Here is a 23,243-nt window from a genome sequence, read left to right as displayed (position 1 = left end):
ATCGGAGTGCCGAATCAGATGGCCAAACATGCGATTTCTTCTTTTTCGTATTATCTTCATGATCTGTCGTCCTTTATTAGCTTCCTTTAGTACATCTTCATTCCTTTTCCTTTCGGTCCATGATATGAGCAGCATTCTGCGCCAACACCACATTTCAATCCAGCTTTTCTCAATGTTCACGTCTCTGATCCGTAAAGAGCCACGCTCCATACCAGAGTCTTAATAAATCCTTACTGAACGTTCGACACATTACTTGATCCTCTTTTTCTATTGAATGTTTGTTTAGCCTGCGCTATTCTTCAACTTAAGTCTTTTTATTATTATTTTCTTCCGTCCGAGGATATTAAAATTCCTAAATAAAGGAATGTCGTAACGTCTTCTATTTTCTCGGCATCCTAGGTGCTCCAAGTGCAGGAACACGTAAAAGTCGCTTGGAACGAAGTCCGGGCCATTGGGAGGATGGTCGATGATGTCCCAGCTGTGTTCAAATCTGTTGATGTCGTGCTGGTTGGACCACTATGCTCCTCGTCGGTAATGTTTCCTCTGCCAGCGGCAAAGTTTCGACACTATTCTGTGACATACTGACGAGACATTAGTATCTCGATAAACCTCTACCAGCTGCCGGTGAATTTTAGCCGCGGTTAGATGTTTCGCTCACAGAAATTGAATAACTAAGCGGACTTCTTCGCGAGATCAGGGTTTCAAATGAGTCGCCATTTGTGTTTACATAGAACCTAGGTGGCGAGTGGCTAAAACTCTGCACAGTTGCCAAACTCCATACGTTAAAATTATCATATACTCTCTTCATTCCTCTATAATAGACGAAACTCTGGAAATACCGTCCTTGTAGTTTGTTTCTGATCATCCTATATATATATATATATATATATATAAAATGTGAAACACAAATGTTTTCGTACTCCTTTCTTCAATAAACAACAAAATATGCTTTTTGTTCTCTGAAACTTTTGTGATTCCTACCGTTGCTTTTACTGTAATTTCACTTTGTACAATATAGATTTTCACTAATGAACAATACTTACTCCCAGGTACTGAAGAAAATATGTACACACTAAATACTTGTAACTTCTATTATTATAGTGTAAGTTGCAAGACATTAAGTTTAATTAAAATAAAATTCTCTTTCAAAAGTATATCCATGTTTCTAGACTCACCTTTCTGTGAAAAACAATATTTTTTTAAAAGGAAGCAAATCCTTCTGAGATTTGGGTTAATTGTTTGGCAGATATATGTATATTTTGTGAATCGGAGAATCTTTAAAAAAAATCACAACAGAGAAATTAACTTTTTTTAAAGAAAATAACAATAAAAAAATAAAAAATTAAAAAAATGGATGTTTACAGACTACCGTACTTTCTGTGTCATTTAACTGTTTACATATCTTTTAGAATTTTAATGATGAGTTTTTTTTTCTTGTTAAAAGTTAATCGAAATATCGCAAAGAACGAGAAAAAAATAGCATACTCAAGCAAAGAAAGGACATTTTTACAAGTCTCTAAGCACAATATATACCCTTTTGTATTATACTTTGAAAAGAAAGTGCATAAGATTCTGCATATTACAACACATTCCTCAAAGAAAGTTAGCGTTTTTCTTTTCTTAATTTCCCTTTTCCTTCTTCTTAACTGCCTTATTAGAATTTGAATGTTAATTTTGTTCGTTGAAAAAGTGGCTTTAAAGCAGTTGTGGATGTAGAAGAAACGAAATGCTAATTGTTTAAAGAAATTCACTTTCGCCGGCAAAATTACAAATATGAAGGCTCTTTTTAACCTTTGGAAAGTAAGCGTGGGAAGTGAAACTAGATTATTTTTTTTTTTTACTTTAACATTCCGTGCTTACACATATTAGACATAGCAAGGTGAATGATCAGTGCAAGTGAATGACCAAACAAAATTAATAATTCTAAAACATGAAACCTATTTCAACCAATAGGTCTCAGTGATACGTGTCTGTAAAACATCATATATAGGAAGATCTAGAAAAAGGAGTTTATTTTATGTCAAAAAAATATGCTGAAAAAGAACATCAGCTATGAGGGTGAAATTTATTCTGAAATACTCTAATGAAACTCTTGTGGCACTAGCAAGATAACTGTAGTATGATAACTGAGTTGGATACAAAACCTCGCGGTCTACAATCTCGTCTGACCAAAACCTTGCAGGACGAAATCTCGTCTGACCAAACCCTTGCAGGATGAAATCTCGTCTGACCGAAAACCTTGCAGGATGAAATCTCGTCTGACCAAAAACCTTGCAGGATGAAATCTCGTCTGACCAAAAACCTTGCAGGACGAAATCTCGTCTGACCAAAACCTTGCAGGACGAAATCTCGTCTGACCAAACCCTTGCAGGATGAAATCTCGTCTGACCGAAAACCTTGCAGGATGAAATCTCGTCTGACCAAAAACCTTGCAGGATGAAATCTCGTCTGACCAAAAACCTTGCAGGACGAAATCTCGTCTGACCAAAACCTTGCAGGACGAAATCTCGTCTGACCAAAAACCTTGCAGGACGAAATCTCGTCTGACCAAAAACCTTGCAGGACGAAATCTTGTCTAGCCAGAACTTCGCGGGACAAAATCGCCGTTCAGAAGAGATTGAGAACCACTGCTGTAACGTAACCCATGGTTTCTTAGTTTTGTGTTAGCTCTACTTTACTCTTCTTCAGCTTGCTGTATGCAGAGTTTAATATGCTCCAACTTTCTGTTATTACTATTCTATTCTCGTTTGAGTACTTTCCTTCGAAGTTTCCTATGAAAATATTTATTATTTCTTCGCTTTTTACCTTTTCAGTATTCAACTTCGTTACCTGCTTTCCTTCTGATTAAATTTTTCAGTTGAATATCCACTTCGGCCAGCACAAAGTTATGACCAGAAAAAAATATCGGCCTTGGGAAGGGTCTTCGCGTTCTTCAAGCTATACCTACCGATATCTGTCCTGAATCATAATATAGTCTATTCGATATCTTCGGCTATCAATTGAGGATTTCTCTGTATATTTTCTTTTCTTGCGCTGATTGAACTAAGTGTTCTCAATTACTAGTAAATTCTGTCTACAGAAATTTACCAGTCTCTCTCCCTTTTGATCTCTTTCGTCTGAACCATACGATACTACCTTCCTGTTTTTCTCCCATAATTGCATTGAAATCTTCCGTTACAATTATCTTGCATCTCTCTTCTCTCTATTTTCTCATAATTTTCCTCTACTTCTTCAGTTGTATGCGAAGTGGTTCTTCATGGAATATCGATATATGAAATAAACACTCATTAAAGGAGTTTCCATCAAAATTGAAAAAAAAAAATGATTTTCATTCTTCAGTAAACCACCCTATTTTAGGAGTAGAAATAAAATTCGAAAACATGTTCTGGAGAGTCTCAAAAGCCTTAAGTTTAAAATTTGGTCTGGATGCGTTGAATGGTATGGCGGGTGTGCATACAGTACATCTGAACCAACTGTCCTTTTAGTGAATGAAGTAGAATTTAAAATTCTCTTTTCCTACATCACATGAACGGACCATCAAAGCTATAAATCTGTTGAAATCTCAATTATTTTTCACACTCACCGTGAAAATTACCTTTATTTGGGGGAAGGGGGATTATGAAAAAGCTGGGCCATGATCATAAAAATACCGAAGTATGAAATTAGCAATAGGGGCAGGAGCGTAATTTTACATTTTGCTTCGGGAGGGCAAGACCCCTTGATATAAGTAAAATTTCGCGTATTTCACTGATTTACTACTATTTTATTCATAAAATTATGGAAATCTCAAACTCAGGGGGGCAATTGCCCCTCCCTACCCCCCTAAATGATGCCTCTGAATAGGGGCAGAGACAAGAGAAGTTTTACTGCGTACAGTCCTGGTAACGTCAGTGGAAATTGTTACAAAGCCCACCATATCAATGAAATTTAGCGTTTGTGGGAAGCTAATAAAGGTTATTTTAAAGTTGTTGGTGTACGTATCCTTGACTGGTATTTTCGTATGGTATTCGCTAAAAAGAATCTTAAAGAAAATACAAGGTTACAAACCTATGGGTATGAATTACAGTTGTCAATGTCATATGTCGTGGCGAATGACACACACACACACGTGTCCGACCGTGTGAACATACAATCTATCAATAATGTATACAACGAAAAATATATAATCAAATTCATTCTTGCCGTGACAAGTCAAATAGAAGGACAAGGAAAGTGCCCATAAATATTTAGTTTCAGAAATTTTGATTCTGCAGTGCGTTCACGGAGCGTGTTTGTAGGTTATTGTAGTTTTTTGAGAGAATACTAATTTTTCCACTTAACATTCTAAAGTACTTCTACAAGAGGTTTTTATGATGGATTTTACTTAGTTTAAAAGTCAAAAGAGAGTCCTTATGAAAATAACATATTTGTATGACTCCTATATACATTAATTTTCAGTTGTAATATCGTATTCAAAGTAGCGAATACGACTAATAATATTGAAGTTGTTCACTGTTTTGGATAGTCAACTTAAGGGGCAGACTACTATTTTTTTTTCAAAAGCTAACAATTTTTCTTTTGTCAGTTCTTCGTAAATGAAAAGAGATAATGAAATGTAACTTACCTCAACAATAGATAATATTATTCTACACCCGAAAATACGAATCGGAAGAATTTTCAGTGTTGCCATCCATAGAAATTACAGTGTGACCAGAATTTGAATTACCCAAAAATCTAGGTTAATGCAACGACTAGAAAAATGAACTTAACGGTAATTGATGACTTATCACGCTCTCTGTTTCTTGTGAACTACTTTTTAAATAATATTTATATTTATTCTCTAATAACTTACATACGTTATTACAAAATAAATAAGTTAGTAAAAATAAATACAAATATTACTTAAAAAGTAGTAAACAAGGAACACACAGCATAAGTCATCAATTACCGTTGAGTTAATTTTTCTAGTCGTTGCCTTAACCTAGATTTTTGGGTAATTCAAATTCTGGTCACACTGTAATTTCTATGGATGACAACGCTGAAAATTCTTCCGATTGGTATTTTCAGATGTAGAATAACATTATCTATTACTGAGGTAAGTTACATTTCATTATCTCTTTTCACTTACGAAAAACAGGCAAAAGAAAAATTGTTAGCTTTTGAAAAAAAATATTTAGTAGTCTGGCCCCTTTAAACTACAGTGCTCTGGATTCAAAATACTAGTCCATCGGTAGAATACAATACTAAAATGGAACTAAATTATTTTTCTATTCAGTAATGTCATTCAAATTTTGCAGAGTGGCCCCGCGTAATGTAGTCGCTAATGCTCTCGCTTTCGGTGCGAGCGGTTCCGGGTTCGATTCCCGCTGGGGACATTCGATCGAAAAATGTAAAACGCTCTTTTAGGCCAGCCACTATGAATGAGATCGTTCTCATTCACGTTAGGCAAATGCTGGGATGGTATCTAACTTATAGGTCCCAGGCCGCTTTCTTCCTTCTCTTTCCTCCGGATCGTATGCTCGCCGAGAGACATCATCCCTCAAAACGTGACGGGCTAAATGGCCATAGATGCCGAAAGCACAGAAATATTAATTCCTACATCCCTCAGATTTTGCAGAGCTTGAATTTCAAGATTGTCCACCGATGCAAATTTCATATTTTTATTATTAGTGACATATTAGTATACATTAAAAAAAAAAAAAGTATTTGTGGTGGACAGTAGCGTACGCAGGAATTTATTTCAGGAGGGGTCCAAACTCAATATGAGGATATTTTATATTAAAATTCCTAAAATTGCCCCTAAAATTAGGCTAAATTTACCCAAAAGTCGAAATTTCGGGGGACTGGGGTCCGGACCCCACCCCCTGCGTACGTCCCTGGCGGTGGAGACACTTCGGCCAAAAAAGTGTTAAAGCTTTTTCAAACCAGCCATTTTAAGTGAGGTTTTCCTGAGTTTTCATTCACACCAGGCAAATACCGGGATGGTACCTAACTATAAGTCACAGGCCGCTTCCTTTCCTTCCCCAATCCTTTCTTTTTCCCTTTTCCTCGGATAGTGTGATCGCTGAAGGACATCATCCCTCATACGTGACGGACTAGCATGGCGATAGATGCCGAAAGTCCAGAAACCCAATTCCTTAAGAGTCTTCTTCACGGCGAAATTTAAAAAACCGCTAATTTTACAGTAATTATGTGATATCTTCAAATAGATAAAAGATAATCGAAATATGGAACAAGAGCTCCCTAGACTATTATTTTACATAAGAAACCGTTATCACGACTCACTTATCTGTTTTCGATTTCCAGCCATTTAGAAAATCGACATTTATTTTCGCGTTTCTAAATGGCTGCAAACGGAAGGCTACTAGCTGACTCGTGACAACGGTACCTCATGCAAAATAATATTCTCTTGAGCGTTCTTGTACCACATTTTGATTATCTTTTATCTATTTGAAGATATCACGTAATTGCTGTAAAATTAGCGGTATTTTAATTTCGCAGTGATAAGGACTCTTAAAGGTGTCAATATAACTCCAAAGTTTTATTCGTTCAACCTCTGAAACTCGAAGTTGTGAAAGGGGCCGCAATAGCTCAGTGGTAGAGCATTCGCCTCTGGTGCATGGGGTCTTTAGTTCGATCCCAGTTCGCGCCAATTGAGCTTTGTGGTGAACAAATACCGTGTGCGTGGGTTTTTTCGGTTCTCCCGTTTCCTCCCACTTTCTTTATTCTACCATTTCCTTCATTTCTCTTCAGTCTCCTTTAGTCTAGCCGGTAAAACTATGGGACATAGAACTTAAAGATTTCATTTCATTTTCGAATCCTGAAAGTTTCTTAAATTAAAGATGACGACTAGTAGGCCTAAAAATAAAATACTGTACATGTGTTATTTTGGCACTGTACATGTGAAAGAGAGGGGAGGGTTCGATCTAGACACGAATGAAACACAATTACAGTACAAATTAACAACAATGACAATTACATAAAAGTATAGAGCTATAGCTTCGAGTTATGGAGGTTACGTAAAGAGAAATTCGACTTACAGAAGTAAACTTCGACTTGTAGAGGTTTGCATATACGAAAGTTCGAATTACCAAGGTTTTAAAATATGATTATAAAACCCTAAAAAGTCGACTTATCGAGGTTGCAATTATTTTTTAGCATTCTACTTGTAAAGGTTATTTTAATATTGAGTGTTATGTAAATTTCAAGGGAATGTAAAAACCTCGAGTTATCGAGAAATTCGAGTTATCGATGTCTAGCTCGAATTGAACTAATCTGTATTAGGCTGCTTGTAATTAAGGGTTTTCACTACAGCGAAATTAAACTACCGCTAATTTTAGAGTTTTTTGTAATCTTCAAAACAAATAAAAATATTCGAAAAGTGGAAACGTAGTGAACTAGACAATACGATTTTGCATGTGATACCTTTACAACAATTCACCTATCTGCTTTTCGTATGCCGCTATTTACAGAACCCGCAAAAAATACTAAATTTATTTACAGTTGCAAATCGAAAGCAGATAGATGAGTTGTGATAACGGTATCACATGGAAAATCGTATTGTCTAGTTTACTGCGTTTCTGCTTTTCCAATATTTTTTTTAAAAAAATTATTTTGAATATATTACAGAAAAACTCTAAAGTTAGCGGTAGTTTAAAGTTCGCTGTAGTGAAGACCGTTAAGTAAATGTAATAGATTTGTATTATATTATTTTTGCTTTTCTTTTTTTGTAGATCCGAGAGTGAATCACTGGTCCATGATGAGTAGTCCATTCCCAACTCTGTCCATATGTTTGTTCTACGTGTATTTTGCAAAAAGCTTAGGACCAAAATTAATGGAAAATCGAAAGCCATTCGACCTTCGCAATACCCTTGTCATTTACAACTTTCTACAGACTGTCTTTAGTATATGGCTCTTCTGGGAGGTAAGTAAAACGTTAAATCATTTTTAAAAGATAGGTTAATATGTGTTGAGAGTTTGGTTGTACTTAAAAAAAAATCGTAGTGGATCAGAAAGTTTATTTTTGTGTTTTGTATTATTCTAAGTTTTTAAAAAGCGTAGTGAACTAAACTTCAGACGCTACATCTCAGGAAGACCACGAAATGTAGCCTTGTAAACAGAAGTGCTCATTTCCCTTCGTTGGCGTAACTACAAGATTTTCCAAGGCCACGGTAGCTCAGTGGTAGAGCGTTCACCTCTGGTGCGTGGGGTCCCTGATTCGATCCCAGTTCGCGCTAAGTGTTCTTTGTAGTGGACAAACACCGTGTGCGTGGGGTTTTCTTGGGGTTCTCCCACTTTCTTCATTGCACCATTCCATTCATTTATCACCACTACCATCTCCGTAGGACTTAAAACTTCAAGATTTCATTTCATTTTTCCATTTTACAAGATTTTGCTGTAAAGGGTTGTGGTAGACATTCTTAGAATTGCAAGTATATTTAAGATTATCTTGTTATAATGTTTAATTTTGATTTTTAGGTGAATTAATTTAAGCAGGTTTTTTGTGGCGGTACGCAATGGTGCTTATCATCGGGATTTTGTTTTTCAAGTTTACCCCAAGAAGGAAGGGAATATCGAAGACTTTATGACGAGGAATTGCATTGTTTATCTAACATTGTTAGGGTCGTACATCTAGAAGGCGCAAGTTGTGTCGTCAGAATGGAACCAAGTAGTAACGTTTTCAAAAATTTTAACTGGAAACCCCCCTATTGGGAGGAAAATATTAAGGCAGCATATTGACTAGGGTCAACCAGTGGAAGAAGACAGGAGAGGGCTTGACTGCATTGATGAAGTCTGGGAGAGGCCTTTGTCCAGCATGTGTTCAAGTGATTATGCAGCACGAGCCTTTGTTGAATAGCTCAAAGTGCTGAACCTCGGTTCGGATGCCCTGTCCTGGTCAATAGGGATGTACACGAGACTAAGATTTGTGACTGTCTTGTCTCGAAAATGTACTGTAAAAGTGATGTCTCGACTCGAAAAGTGTATATTTCTCTATTGGAAGAGCCGTGTCTCGACTCGAATTTTGTCAGGAAAATCCTGTCTCAACTCGTCTCGTGCGCATCCCTACTGGTTAATATACGGACGGCCTTAAGATGCATCTCGCAGGAATAGGAATACAAAGTAACAACTTGGTCCAGTTGCCTAAGGACAAAAGTCAATGGAGGGCTTTTGTGAATGTGGCATTGAATCTTCAGCTTCCATAGGCTATAGGTAGTTACATATATTGTGTGTATACACATTCTGCAAATGCTTGTACTAACATCATGTGCATTAACAATATCACAAATGTAATTAAAAATGAGGGTATGTTAGACAGGTTTAAAATCTGGAAGTTGCTTAACATTCATGTTGAATACAGAGGCAGCTCTAGAAAGTAAAAACTAAGAGGGCCTGCCAGAACCCAGACTATGATAGGTATATCATGAGTTTACTGCAAACTTCCAAAATATATAAATAATAGCTTAAATTATTTTTGTCACTCAAAAACTGGGGATCTGGGCCTCCCCGAGCCCAGGCGAGATCCGCCACTGGTTTAGTGCCACTATCTTTCTTCCCAAACAAACAAGCCAACATCTTAAGCCTTGCCTATGCTACAAGGTTTAAAAGTCTCTATCACTGCGAAATTAAAATACCGCTAATTTTACAGTAATTATGTGATATCTTCAAATAGATAAAAGATAATCGAAGATTGGATCAAGACCTCCCTAGACGATGTTATTTTGCATGAGGTACTGTTATCACAAGTCACCTAGTAGCTTTTCGTTTGCTGTTACGTATTTAGAAACGCGAAAATAAATGCCGATCTTCTAAATGGCTGGAAATCGAAAGCAGATAAATGAGTCGTGATAACGGTATCTCACGCAAAATAATACTGTCTAGGGAGATCTTGTTTCATTTTTCGATTATCTTTGATCTATTCGAAGATATCACATAATTACTGTAAAATTAGCGGTATTTTAATTTCGCAGTGATAAGGACTCTTAAGCGCGTTTCGTCTCGAAGATCGTAACTGGTTACATTGAACGAGATCTGTCTCGTGGGCAACGCTAATTCCGAACTCTGTCAGTGGCGGATACAGAAGGTAATAAGTAAAAGGAGGGGGGGGGGAGGCAACCAGAGCAAAGAATATGATAGGTATATCATGAGTTTATGCAAATCACTTTAACTTGAAATCCATTTACGCACTTCGTTAACAGGAACTAGGAATATTTAATGTTTCAAGAAATTTCCAATAAAGAATAAAAGGCAATGCTTACTACAAACTTTTAGAAAAAGGTAAATAATAATACTTCAGTTATTTTTGTTGAAAAAAAAAAGCCTGGGGGGTCTAGACCCCGATCTAAATCCGCCATTACTCTCCATCAACATTGCCCTTGCACTATGCTTGCCAAATTAATAGTAATCGCTTCTTCATTAATTTTCGGTTTAATCTTGGATCTGAAAGCAGCAATTTGAGAGTTCACATCCATTATCACGGTGTACAGCAACTTTGAGATCTAGGTTTGTCATATGCAGGGACCAAAGAAGGGAGGGGACTTAGTAGTCAGAATTAAATATACAAATGGATCATAGATAATGTTATTCTACAACAGAAAATATGAACCTGAAGAATTTTCAGTGTAGTCATCTATAGAAATTACATTTTGCCAGAATAACATTTTCCCCAAAATTTAAGTTAAGGCAGTTATTAGAGGTACGAACTCAACTGCATTTGATTACGTATTATGTTTTGGTATCCTGTAAACTACTTTTGAAATAACATTATTATTTAATTTTAATAACTACAAGGTCTGTTCCGAAATTAATGCACCCCATGTTATTCTGCCGCGACTATTTGTCGCACAGTGTTGCCGCTTGCACGCAAGGGTGGGTGGAGTCTTGTGAACACAGCGCTACCAGAGCCAGTCGGCTCCGTGCTCCTGGAGAATCATAGTGCTTGTTTCAGTGAACCCTTGTGTGAATGCTCGGTCGAAATCAGGATGAAAAAAAAAAAAAAAAAAAAACTCGAACAGTGATACACGATAAAGTTCTGTTTCAAACTAGAGAAAACGCTGTCGGAGAGTTTTGAATTGCTTCAGAAGGCTTTTGTTGCGGATTGCATGTCATATTCACAGTGCACAAGATGGCATAAAATGTTCAAGGAGGGTCGTGAGGTCGTCGCTCCTCAACGTCGCGAGATGAAAGTTCGGTTGAAAAAGTTCGAATGGTTGAACTCTGATCAAAGAATGAGTGTTCGCCTAATAGCAGAAATGCTCGACATTCTGAAGACCACTATGCACAAGATTGTGACGGGAAACTTACAAATGCGGAAGATTTGCGCCAAACTTGTGTCCAGAATGCTCACCGATTGCCAAAAGAAGAATCGAGTGGAAGTGTGTCAAGAATTGTTGCAGTGTTATGAGAACGATCCGATTTTTTTTTTTTTTTTTTTTTTTTGATAATGTGGTAAGTGGTGACGAATCTTCGAATACGACCCAGAAACAAAAAAGCAGAGCACAGTCATCACGCCCCAAAAAGGCAAGAATGAGCAAATCGAAGGTCAAAACGATGCTCATTTTTTTTTTTCGATTCCAAGGGAGTGGTCCATTTTAAATTTTTTCCACCTGGCCAACCAGTCAACGCCAAATTCTACGTCGAAGTACTGAAAAGGCTAAAGCAACGGATCAACCGCGTCAGGCGCGAGATCAAGAATTCCTGGAAGCTGCACCATGACAATGCTCCGAGCCACACTGCCTTTATGACGACCGACTACCTGACCAAGGCCGGCCGCCTGACAGTCCTGATTGGTCTCCGCCCGACTTCTTTGTGTTCGCGAAAATTTAAAAAAAAAAAAATCCCTCAAAGGACAGCATATGGTGACCCTGGAGAACATCAACGCGACTACGAAGAGGTTACTAAAGGACATCCCTGTGACGAACTTCCAGGACGCATATAAAGCATGGAAATCACGTTGGAACAAGTGTGTTGAAGCAGGAGGAATGTATTTCAAAGAATATTGAGTAATTATACGAATCAGTTCAATAAATTTCTTAAAATAAAAATGGGCGCACTATTTTCGGCACAGACCTTGTGTATGTTAAGACTGTTTTGTTTATTACAAACTAAATACAACTATTATTTAAAAATTGGTTCACACGATTCCAGGACAACATGATACGTAATCAAATGCAGTTGAGTTCGTTCCTCTAGTTTCTGCCTTAGCTTAAATTTTGGGGAAATTTTATTCTGATAACACTGTAATCTGTATGGATAGCAACACAGAAAAATTCTCCAGGTTCATATTTTCTGTTGTAGAATAACATTATCTATGATTGTGGTAAGTTGCATTTCATTGTCTCGTTTCACTTACGAATAAACCACCAAAAGAAAAATGGTAAATTTTGTATTTTTAGTAAGTCAGGCTCTTAAAATACTAGTAGCTTCCCTCACTGGCCCCCTTTAAGAAAAAGTCCTGGCTACACTACTGATTTGATAGTCTACTTCAGATTCGATTGTCAATGACATTGCCAAACGAGTAATGTAATTACTCTGATTATGTGTAAATAAATGTTCTTTCCTTTTCTCTGTGAGAAAGTTAAGCCGATTCTTTCAAACGTTTTCCTGAGGGAAGATATCTTTGACGTCACAAATGAAAATTATTTTAAATCTTTATATGCAGAACGTGAGGTGTTAGTGAATGACGAAAGGGAAAGACAGAGCCTGTTGTGGATACTTTTCTATCTTTTCTTGGAATTCCGCTACGTCTGGTATGCAGCAACGATTTTCAACAATGGGAGTCTGCTTGAATTACTTATTCAGAACACGATTATTATTTTTTTTTTCACGTACAACTAAGTGTATCCAACTAGAATACGAAAATGGGCCACATTTATATCTGGTTTGAGTAGCTTCCGCGGTGCAATCTTTGGAGCTGAATGTTTCATGGTCCATGGATCAAGCCAATATTAAGCCATGCAGTTGCTGGTAATTAAGTCGAAACAATGGATACGTGTGACTCCACGGTGCTGTAGGTTCTTTCTAATAGTCACATTCTTTACTGGCCCTATTCAGACAACCGTTTATTATTTACTAGCAGCGTTCACCCCGCTTCGCTGCGGTCACCCCGGAACGCAATAAACTTTGTTACTTAGATAATTTTTACTTTTTCGCTTTCAAGTGATATGATAAAAACCATAGAAGATTGCAGTAAATCTTAACATTATATCGCCTGTCATTTATGTTAACCCGCCCCGCTTCGCTGCGGTCATCCCGGTGCTGGCATATTGTAAAAGTGTCTGTAAAAATAAGCAAATCAATTAAAAAATTTTAAACAGAAGATTCAAGCTATTTTCCGCTGTATATCGCCTGTCATTTATGTTAACCCGCCGAGTGACACGGTCATGCGGGTTGCATATAAATACGTTTATTTTTACCTATGATGAACTAATAACAAAGGATTTGTACGTTATGGACACTTGAATGGTCAATTATCTCAAGACACTGGTAATTAAAAATTAAAGTAATATGATAAAAACCATCTAGGGTCCAAATCCTAATAACCCCCCAAAAATGAAAGAAATTGGTTCAGCCGTATTAGCGTGATGAGCGGACAAAGGATTTTGTACGTTCTCTTTTATATATATAGATTTATTCATTCATTCTACCTTTTGGCAGGTCCTGGAACTAATGAGTATTTTTATTTATTTATTTATTTATTTTAGATTTGGGCCTGGAAATGTTTCTTCCATGTTTCTCGATTTTCAGCTTTCTCGCAGAACTCTCAATATTTTCTTCAAATTTTCAAATCTTAGATCGGTTGTTCTTCTTCCTATTCCTAGTTTTCCTTCCATCTTTCCTCCTATGGCGGTATGAAAGACAATTTCTTTGCAAGATGTTCAATCGAATTGGCATTTCTACAAAGGATGCGTCCTGGGCTCTTCTGTCCGTTTTGAAACCTCTTCGTTAGTTATTCTCTCTGTCCAATTTTATCTTCTCAATCATCCTCCAACACTACATTTCGAAACTTTCTAAATATTTCTTTAACTTCGGTAATGTCCAAGTCTCTGAACCATACCTTCCAATGCTCCATACATAGCACTTGACCAACCACTTCCTTACTCCAATATTGTGCCTGCTAGTTAAGAGTAATCTTTTCTTGTTAAATGCTTCTTTGGCTATGGCAATTCTTCGGCGATCTCTTCTGTGCAGTAAGCGTCTCGTCAAAATACTTCTCAGATGCTTGAAAAGATCGACCTCTTCAAGTTCTCTTTGTTCTGCACTGACTCATAAGGGCGCATTTCCATTGGATATTCTCATGACTCGATTTTTTTCAATGTTGATTTTCATTCCATATAGTTTCCTACTGTCAACTATTTTGTCAATCATCTCCTGTAGTATTTCGTTTCTACCTATAATAACCGTATCACTTAGATACTTGACAGTATTAAAGTAGTAGATATGAGAATTCTTTGGGATTCGGTGCTTCCAAATTCTTCAGGAGCTCACGATTTAATCTATATTAGCCAGATTGTACCGGGCTCTGGCCGCATTAACTGTTTTCCTGCAATCTTCTGTTTCTGCATTTCTTTCCATCATTGGGCCTTCATTGTTTACAAATCGCTTTCGACACCGCCTAATCTTCCTTTTCTTGTGCTAGAGTAAACTCGTATTTGTATGTCATTCGGTCATTTCCGATCCTTAAAATGTCCTACCCACCTTAGTGAATTTGATTTTACAAACCTAGCAATCATCCCGGTCCTATATCTCTTACAAGGGAAGATCACGAACTGGCTTCCCTGAGATCAGAACGAGACAGTTTGTTTGCATTTGATATGTTATAACTAGACGAATCCCAAAGTTATACGTGCCACTAGTCTGGATATCATGAGTTAGAACATAATTTGTAATGTAAAAGCTACAAGAAATTAGCTGGCAGAGTAGTTTGAACCGGGCCATTTGTTCGGAAACGGTTGGGTAGATGGAAACCTCGGTGAACTTGTATCCCATCATTTTCAACAAGGGCACACTTTTTGGGATAAAATAGTTTGCCCCAGGGTCCCAGACGGGGTCCAACTCAAAAGTTTTAAATGGCAATGGGAGTTAAATAGCACATCGTTTTAAAGCTATTGTGAAATGAAAGATGGAATAAGTCTCGACTCTACGATAACCCTGTGCAAAACGACAGAGGGTCAAAATGTAAACACAAATTTAATTGAAAAGTCTATGGCCACCTTGAATCCAAGATGGTCGCTATTTGGAGGATAGGCACTCCAAACTACTGAAGCTTGGAAAACCAAATTTAAAACTATGTGCTATTTAACCCCCATTGCCATTGGAACATTTGAGTTGGACCCCGTCTGGGACCCTGGGGCAAACTTTATCCCAAAAAGTGTGCCTTTAAAAATGATGGAATAAAAGTTCGCCGAGAATTCCATCTATCCAACCGTTTTCGAACAAATGGCCCCGTTCAAACTATTCTGCCAGCTAATTTCTTGTAGCTTTTACATTACAAAATATGTTCTAAGTCACGATATCCATACCGGTGGAAAGTATAACTTTGGGATTCGTCTAGTTATAACATATCAAATGCAAATGAAATTGTCTCATTTGGATCTCAGCGGAGCCAGTTCGTGACCTTCCCTTGTTAGATCTCATTTTTAATTCTCCACTTTTCTTATTTGTGATTGGTCTGTAAAGTTTTCTTTTTCTAAATTTCTAAGATTTTTCTCAGTTTCTTTTCTGATTGGTCATATTTCAGTATCGTATGTCATGTCACTGGTGTTATCGGTTTTTTAATTTCCATTTTTGTTCCGCTGCTTATGTTCATATTTTTTGAAGTTTCATGTTTGCATGGTATGCTTGATTGCTTAATTGTATGTTTTCCTTGATGGTGTATTTCTTTTAAATATGAAGTTCTTACCCATAATTACCAGGCATAAACACTTAAACTTTTAGTTCGACTTTTTCAAATTCTTTATCTTCTGTTGAGAGGTTCTTGATCTCGGTCAAAGTCGAAAATGAGAATGAACGTTCTCGGGCTCGGGCACAGTGGGAAATGAGAACGTACATTCTCGGGCACAGTAGGAAATGGAAACAAACGTTCTCGGACAAAGTCTGAAATGAGAACAAACGTTCTCGGGCAAAGTCAGTAAAAATAAGAATGTCCGTTCTTGGGCAAACTCAGCAAAATGAGAGTGTCCGTTCTCGGACAAATTTAATAATGAGAATGACCGTTCTCGGGCAAATTTAATAATGAGAATGACCGTTCTCGGGCAAATTTAATAATGAGAATGACCGTTCTCGGGCAAATTTAATAATGAGAATGACCGTTCTCGGGCAAATTTAATAATGAGAATGACCGTTCTCGGGCAAATTTAATAATGAGAATTACCGTTCTCGGGCAAATTTAATAATGAGAATGACCGTTCTCGGGCAAATTTAATAATGAGAATGACCGTTCTCGGGCAAATTTAATAATGAGAATGACCGTTCTCGGGCAAATTCGATAATGAGAACGAACGTTCTCGGGCAAGGTCGGAAATGAATTTTCTCAGACAATTTAGAATAAACAGGTACAAATTATATGGACAACACCAAGAAAAAAAACTAACTTGGCGGATTGTCCTTTTCTAGCGCTACTAATACTGTAGTTTGTAATAAAAAGAATTTTTAGAAAAATAGAAATATTAAAAGTACTGATTTTGTTTTTGCCCTCTATGTTTAAAACCTTTAAATTTTCATCATTTCAGTGACTTTTGTAAGAAGTAATTATAATATTTGTTCGTTTGTTCGTGTGAACAAAACAATTGGATACGCGATTTCGTAAGAGTGGACAAAGATCGTGGGGAAAAAATCTAGCTTCGGTTTGAGAAATACAGAAGTCTCAAAATAACCTTGGAAAGGTGTCTTCCATTTTAAAAATGTTTTATGTTGGCCTATGATGACCTGTGATATTTTGTATTGCTTTGTCTTTCAGCTAAACAGGAATTATAATGGGGTGAGGAGTAATTAACAATATGAACTCTCATGAAAAAGTGTGTATAAGTTCGTAAGAGAATTAATCCACCACTGCACGTTTTAGGCTCTTTATTACGAAATTAGTGTTACATAATTTGTTTCTACAAATTTGTTTTTAATATCGTGTCTGAAAGTATTATATAAGTACTGCATACATGTTTATATTCAGGAAAGTGCTTATTTTGTTAAGGATGGATGAGTAGACGAGTTTAAACTAGGGATGGCCACATTTTTTCGAAAAATACTTTTCCGAAAAATGGCTTTTCCGAAAACGAAAAACGAAAAAATTTTCGAAAAAGGAAATCTAAAAATTTTTCGAAAAAGGAAAACCAAAAATTTTTTCGAAAAAGGAAAACTAAATTTTTTTCGAAAAAGGATTTTTTTTTCGAAAAAGTGAAAAACGAGAAAACGAAAAATAAAATTTCCGAAAATCGAAAAACAGATTTTTCGAAAAAGGTCATCCCTAGTTTAAACGAACCTTCTTTGAAAGTAGTATCATAACATTTCCTGCTGCTTTTTGGATCAAAAGATTCAATATCTTCCAATCAAAAATTTTCTTATGAGCCTTATATCTGGAGAATTACATACAGTTTAATCAAACGCAAACTATAACTTAACCCAGTGTAATGTGCTTATTCCGTAGAAAATACGAAAACTCAATTTAGGGGCCGTTCAAAAATTTTGTGGTCCTTGATACAAAAACTAATTATTGGCCAAGATCACAATCTTTTCATTTATTTTTAGTTTCCCTAAAATTATTGTTAGTGTGCGCGCCACGGTTATAAAAAGTCAGTGGTTGCGATCTATTACTTAAGTATTTTTTTTTTTTTTTTTTTTTTTTGTAAATATGCATTACATAAATATACAGGGTGTAACATTAATGCATGTCCAAAAGTGACGAGGTAATTGCGGACATCCAAATAAGTAAAAATGTTCCTGTAAACATGGGTCTGATGCCGCTTCGTTTCCGACATACAGGGTGTTCAAATGTCGAGTCCCTCCAGTGGCTCACTATGGGAAAGTGAATGGAAATGTTCAATATTGCAGGAATAATACAATCAAGTGGAATTATGCCAGTGCAAATACACTTACACTAACATAAAGAATGAAGCTGATAAACATTTAAGGTTATTGTGTTGTTAGTGTTGCCAACCTGGTACAAAATGTTAAGGTTTCAAATAGCACTAGACGTCCACACGTTAGCACATTGTTGCTGAAATCAAAACGTTTCTAAATATGGAGCAGATCCCGCTTCGTTTTCGAAAGACAAAGCGTCCAAGTCGATTAATGGCCCACAATAGGAAACAACGGTTCGTAGATCAAAACTCTTGCATGAAAGTGTTGTTGTGTCGTTACAAATGAATACATATGAGAATAACTTACCTATGAAGCCACACAGTAATTAAATGTTAAAAGCCACGAAGTAATGTTATTGAGTAACAATGTTGCCCGCTTCGTGTGGACGCCTAGTACTAACACTTTGTACCAGGTTGGCAACGCTGACAACGCGTTGATAAGTTTCATTCTCCATGATAGTGTAAATGTATTTGCACAGGCATAATTCTACTTGATTGTATTATTCCTGTAATATTGAACATATATCCATTCACTTTCCCATAGTAACCCATTGGAGGGACTCGACATTTGAACACCATGTATCTCGGAAACGAAGCTACATCGGGCTCATGTTTATAGGAACATTTTTTACTCATTTGGATGTCCGCAATCACCTCGTCACTTTTGGACATGCCTTGATGTTACACCCTGTGTAAATAAATAAATAAATAAATAAATAAATAAATAAATTCTTACTGAATGAAAACCCATCAACTGTACCATATTGGCTACGAATGACATACTTTTAACACCATAAATATTAGTTTTTGTAATTTTCTCGAAAACTGTGCATAAGAGTTTTGCTTCAGTTATGTGTTGATGTGTTTGTTCACAGCTTGGTGTTCTGTTGTCTTCCTATTGTCATAATAATAATAATAATAATAATAATAATAATAATAATAATAATAATAATAATAAATGATGGTTCACATCAGTATAAATTTCATCTTAATAGGCGACATGGTAATAGGGATCAATTTTTAGGTTTACGAAAAATCTCTTATTTTCTCGAAAAATATGCATGATCAGGGCCAGATTTAGAGGGTGCAAAGGTGCACGTGCAGCCCCCTACCCCTTCGTTGTTAATATACACCATCTAAAATGAGAAGCTAGCAGTGAAAATACCAACACTTCCCAAAACTTTGTTATCAAATTCCCGTTTGGGGTTTAAAGAAAGCAGAGCTTTGCAAAAACAATGGTTTAAGTCGATTGTCAGAAGGTTGAAAGAAAAAGAATTCACCAAGCAAAATAATACAGCATTTGTCAAGTAAGGGAAAAACAGAATCCAGGAAGATAGAACATTTTTTTCCTGTATAACACGTACTGCCCTCTTTAAAATACTTTCCTCCGTTCTATGCATCAATGTTGTCAGGGGTAAAGAATATTGTCACATCTCACTTTGAAGAGTTTGTGTGATTGGTTATTTTGGTAGGTATTGGTGCACCCCCCTCCTGGATCAGGCCCTGTGCATGATGATTTACATTCACACACACACACACATACCATTTTGTTCAGTTCAACGAGATAAATCGATTGCTGAGCTCCCTCGTGGCTAAGCGGTTAGCGTAGGAGACCCGAGTTTAATTCCCGTTGGGAGCTGCTGATGTTCGAACTCCACGTTAAGAGCCTGCCTTACTAAAAATAATACGAAATTTATCATTTTTCATTTGCTTGTTTATTCATCAGTGAAAGAAGATAATGAAATGCAAGTTACCACAATCGTAGATAATGCTATTCTAGAACAGAAAATATGAACCTGAAGAATGTTCAGTGTTGCATTCCATAGAAATTACAGTGTTGCCAGAAAAACAATTTCCCTAAAATCTAAGTTAAGGCAGCGAGTAGAGGAATGAACTCAACTGCGTTTGATTACGTATCCTGTTGTTTTGGTTTCTTGTGAACTACATTTTAATTAACATTATTTTTTAGTTTAAATAACTGTATGTTAAAACTATTTTGTTTATTACAAACTAAATACAACTATTATTGAGCTGAGCGAAGCGAAGCTCTTATACTCGGGTTAGCCGTTTGGTTGTCCGCGAACTCCTCCTAGACCGTTTGGCCGATCTCAACCAAACTTAGCACGCTGATAGAGTATGTCGTGCTGAGTGAGAACATAGGTCGAAATCAAAAATCCGATGTACCATCGAGGAATAATCACCGAAAAACGCTTCCTGATTACGTAGTTTAAGCTCGCTCAGCTCATTTCATTGCAATCGGGTATATACATTGCATTCCTAGTTTAAAAAGTAGTTCACAGGAAACCAAAACAATATGATACGTAACCAAATGCAGTTGAGTTTGTTCCTCTACTCGCTGCCTTAACTTAGATTTTAAGGAAATTGTTTTTCTAGCAACACTGTAATTTCTATGGATGGCAACACTGAAAATTCTTCAGGTTCATATTTTCTGTTATAGAACAACATTATCTATGATTGTGGTAAGTTGCATATCATTATCTCCTTTCACTTATGAATAAACAAGCAAATGAAAAATGGTAAATTTTGTATTATTTTTTTGTAAGGCAGGCTCTTAAGCTGTAGACCCACATCTCATATAGCCTCGCTGCTGAAAGGGGGCGCGAAAGCGCAATCAATACATCGATTGGTACATTGGATTTTTGCCGGCTCAACGAAATCTTTTCTTTCTTTCTTTCTTCAGTTCTCATTACCTGGTTGTCAACTTTGCCCTGTGACATGTTGGCCATGTTGTCCATAAAGCTTTCTCCTGATTAACTACCAACTCCAGATTCAGAAGTAAAACAGTTACGGTCGTCTATGACTGAAAACTCTCCATTTTATCTGAGCAGGAATGGTTTACAATTGTTGGCGACTAATTCAACTTATGTGAACAAACAACTTACTTTGCTGTCTGTGTATGGCAAAATGCAGGGACCGATTGGACGTTTATGATGCCCTATGTTTCGCAGTTTCAACATCAAATGGAGATGATTTTCGTGAATAGCAGCAAAAATACCATTGAGTCCTTGAAAGTGTATTTTCAGAAAAAGATAGGTTCAATACTTTAATTGTGCGATTTGTAAAAATTTCTAACATTGTAACGTTTGTCCGTGTTTTCTGCCAGTGCTCGAGTATCGAAAAGATGAACACCACTGTGTTACATCATCTAAAAGAGTCATTTAAAAAAAAGAAATGTTAATTACTGCATATTTAATGGAGAAAACTAGTAAAAACGCACTGAAAATTGCGAAAAACCTTTTTGCGTAATATTCATTTCTGCTGTAGATGTGTCCGTCCAACAGTGTAAGCATAACCGAAAAAACCTGTTATTTCAGATCGTTGGCATTCCATTCGACTGGTGATCAGCTATTTACATTTTTTTTTGGGTCCGTGTCTAAACCTTAGGAGATTTATTGACAACTTACGCATTATTGAACTGCGTAACTTAAATCTAGAGCACGCGTCTGACAAAACAATTCATTTCTCCCACTTATTTCCTGGTTGTAACCAATTTTTGGTAGTTCAGAATTTTTCAAACGCATCTACGGTCTTATAAGCAGTTTCTAGGAATCGCTTTGTTATCTAATATTATTATCTAAGATCTTCTGTTTTTATTGTTTGATAGTGCCTCATTAGCCACTGAATAAGTTGAAATTTATTTCTATAAATCACACAATATGTGATGTGAAAACCATTAACATAATACCTTATATAATAATTATTTTGCAACGACTGCGTGTTTTCAGTAATAGGAGTGTTTATATTATTTATAAAAGTCGATAAACTTTTTTTTTTTTTGTATGATAGTTATTGTAGATAGTTTTATAACTTGGCAGTAGAAAGTCTTATATTTCTGCATATATATATATAAAGGTAACCAAGAAAGTTCTGTCGCTTTTTCACCCACCACCTTCGAATATCGATATATCACCTAAGACGTACCTGGAAGATCAAAAATGGTCCCCATCAGCATCGACGACCTTCTGCCAACGCTTTGCAGGGCCATTGATTTCATGGCGATAGAACTTGGTGGGCCGTGAAGCAAAGAAGGTATCAAGTGCATTTTGAACCTCTACTAGGGTTTTGAACTGGCGTCCTCTAAGGTGATTGTTCAAAGAATGAAACAAGGATAATCAGACGATGCAATGTCCGGGGAGTATAGCGGATGCAAGTGTGTTTCCCATTCAAGGCGTAGAATGGCATCCCGGGTCATCCTAGCCATATGGGGCTTAGCGTTGTCCTGTACAGGAGGAACCCTTTGCGATTCAGAAGTGCTGACTCCAGAGTTTTGGGTTTTTCTTTAAACACTGCTCAACCGCTGACAGTACACAGTTGCATTGATGCTCTGACCAGCTGGTAGCAGTTTCCGATGCATGATGCCGCGAGCAGTTCACCAAACACACTGGAGGACCTTCTTCTGGTGCAGTGCTGATTTCGGCCAGTTCATGGGATGCTGACCAATGATGAAAGTGCCGTGGAGCTTCGTACAAGATCCACTTCTCATCACATGTCGGCACCCTCAGAAACATAGGTGTCTGCTCGCGTCTTCTGGCCCGGAGTCAAATCATGTGCGACCCATTGACCCAACTTGTAATGCTTCCCAAGTTGGAGGTGTTGCCGAATGGTTTCTCCACTCACACTGAATTGTAGTCGCAGTTCCTCACATGTCTGGCCACTGTTCGCCTCAATTGCTGCCTGAAGATCTTCATTTTGTAGATGTGTTGGTCCTCCGCCACGTGGTGCGCCTTCGAGTGTTTCGTCACCGTCCTTAAACTTGTTAAACCACCGCTACACTGTCGATATAGTCACGTCACCCTCACCAAACGCCTGGCATATCTTCCGCGCCACTGCAGCGGCGTTTGACTCCTGTTTGAACTCGTACATCATACATACTCTTATGACGCTATGTAGAAATCCCATTTTCAATCTGTCCTTACGCAAGTTCACGGTGTAACTGAACTGCGACAACCAGGTAGTATGTTGGATATACACACACCAAAACATCTTCACCTTATCTTCATTCGCATTTAACTCACGATGTGAGGGCCAATTGAACACAGACCTCCACAGAAAGCGATAGAACTTTCTTGGTTACCTTTGTATAATGTTCGTTTATCCACTAGATTCAGTAAATAATCTATTTTGAAAGTTTTGACTAGTATACAGTTTAACAGAAGATATTTCCAATTTTAA

At 37.0% G+C, this 23,243-nt stretch overlaps 1 protein-coding gene across 1 annotated transcript in view; it reads left to right on the top strand.

Annotated features, from left to right (window-relative positions):
• The window catches only part of LOC145672936 (very long chain fatty acid elongase 7-like), a 198,979-nt gene that overhangs the window by 84,777 nt on the left and 90,959 nt on the right, over positions 1-23,243 (top strand). Inside the window, exon 3 of the mRNA XM_081742163.1 lies at positions 7,713-7,903. Within this exon, the coding sequence (XP_081598289.1) occupies positions 7,713-7,903 (191 nt within the window). The remainder of the gene's footprint in view (positions 1-7,712; positions 7,904-23,243) is intronic.

The sequence above is a fragment of the Thermobia domestica genome, chromosome 16 (genome assembly GCF_964235325.1).
Source record: "Thermobia domestica chromosome 16, izTheDome1.hap1.1, whole genome shotgun sequence".
Classification (NCBI taxonomy): Eukaryota; Metazoa; Arthropoda; class Insecta; order Zygentoma; family Lepismatidae; genus Thermobia; species Thermobia domestica.
Note: the sequence above shows the minus strand (reverse complement) of the source record. Positions and strands in the feature narration are given on the sequence as shown.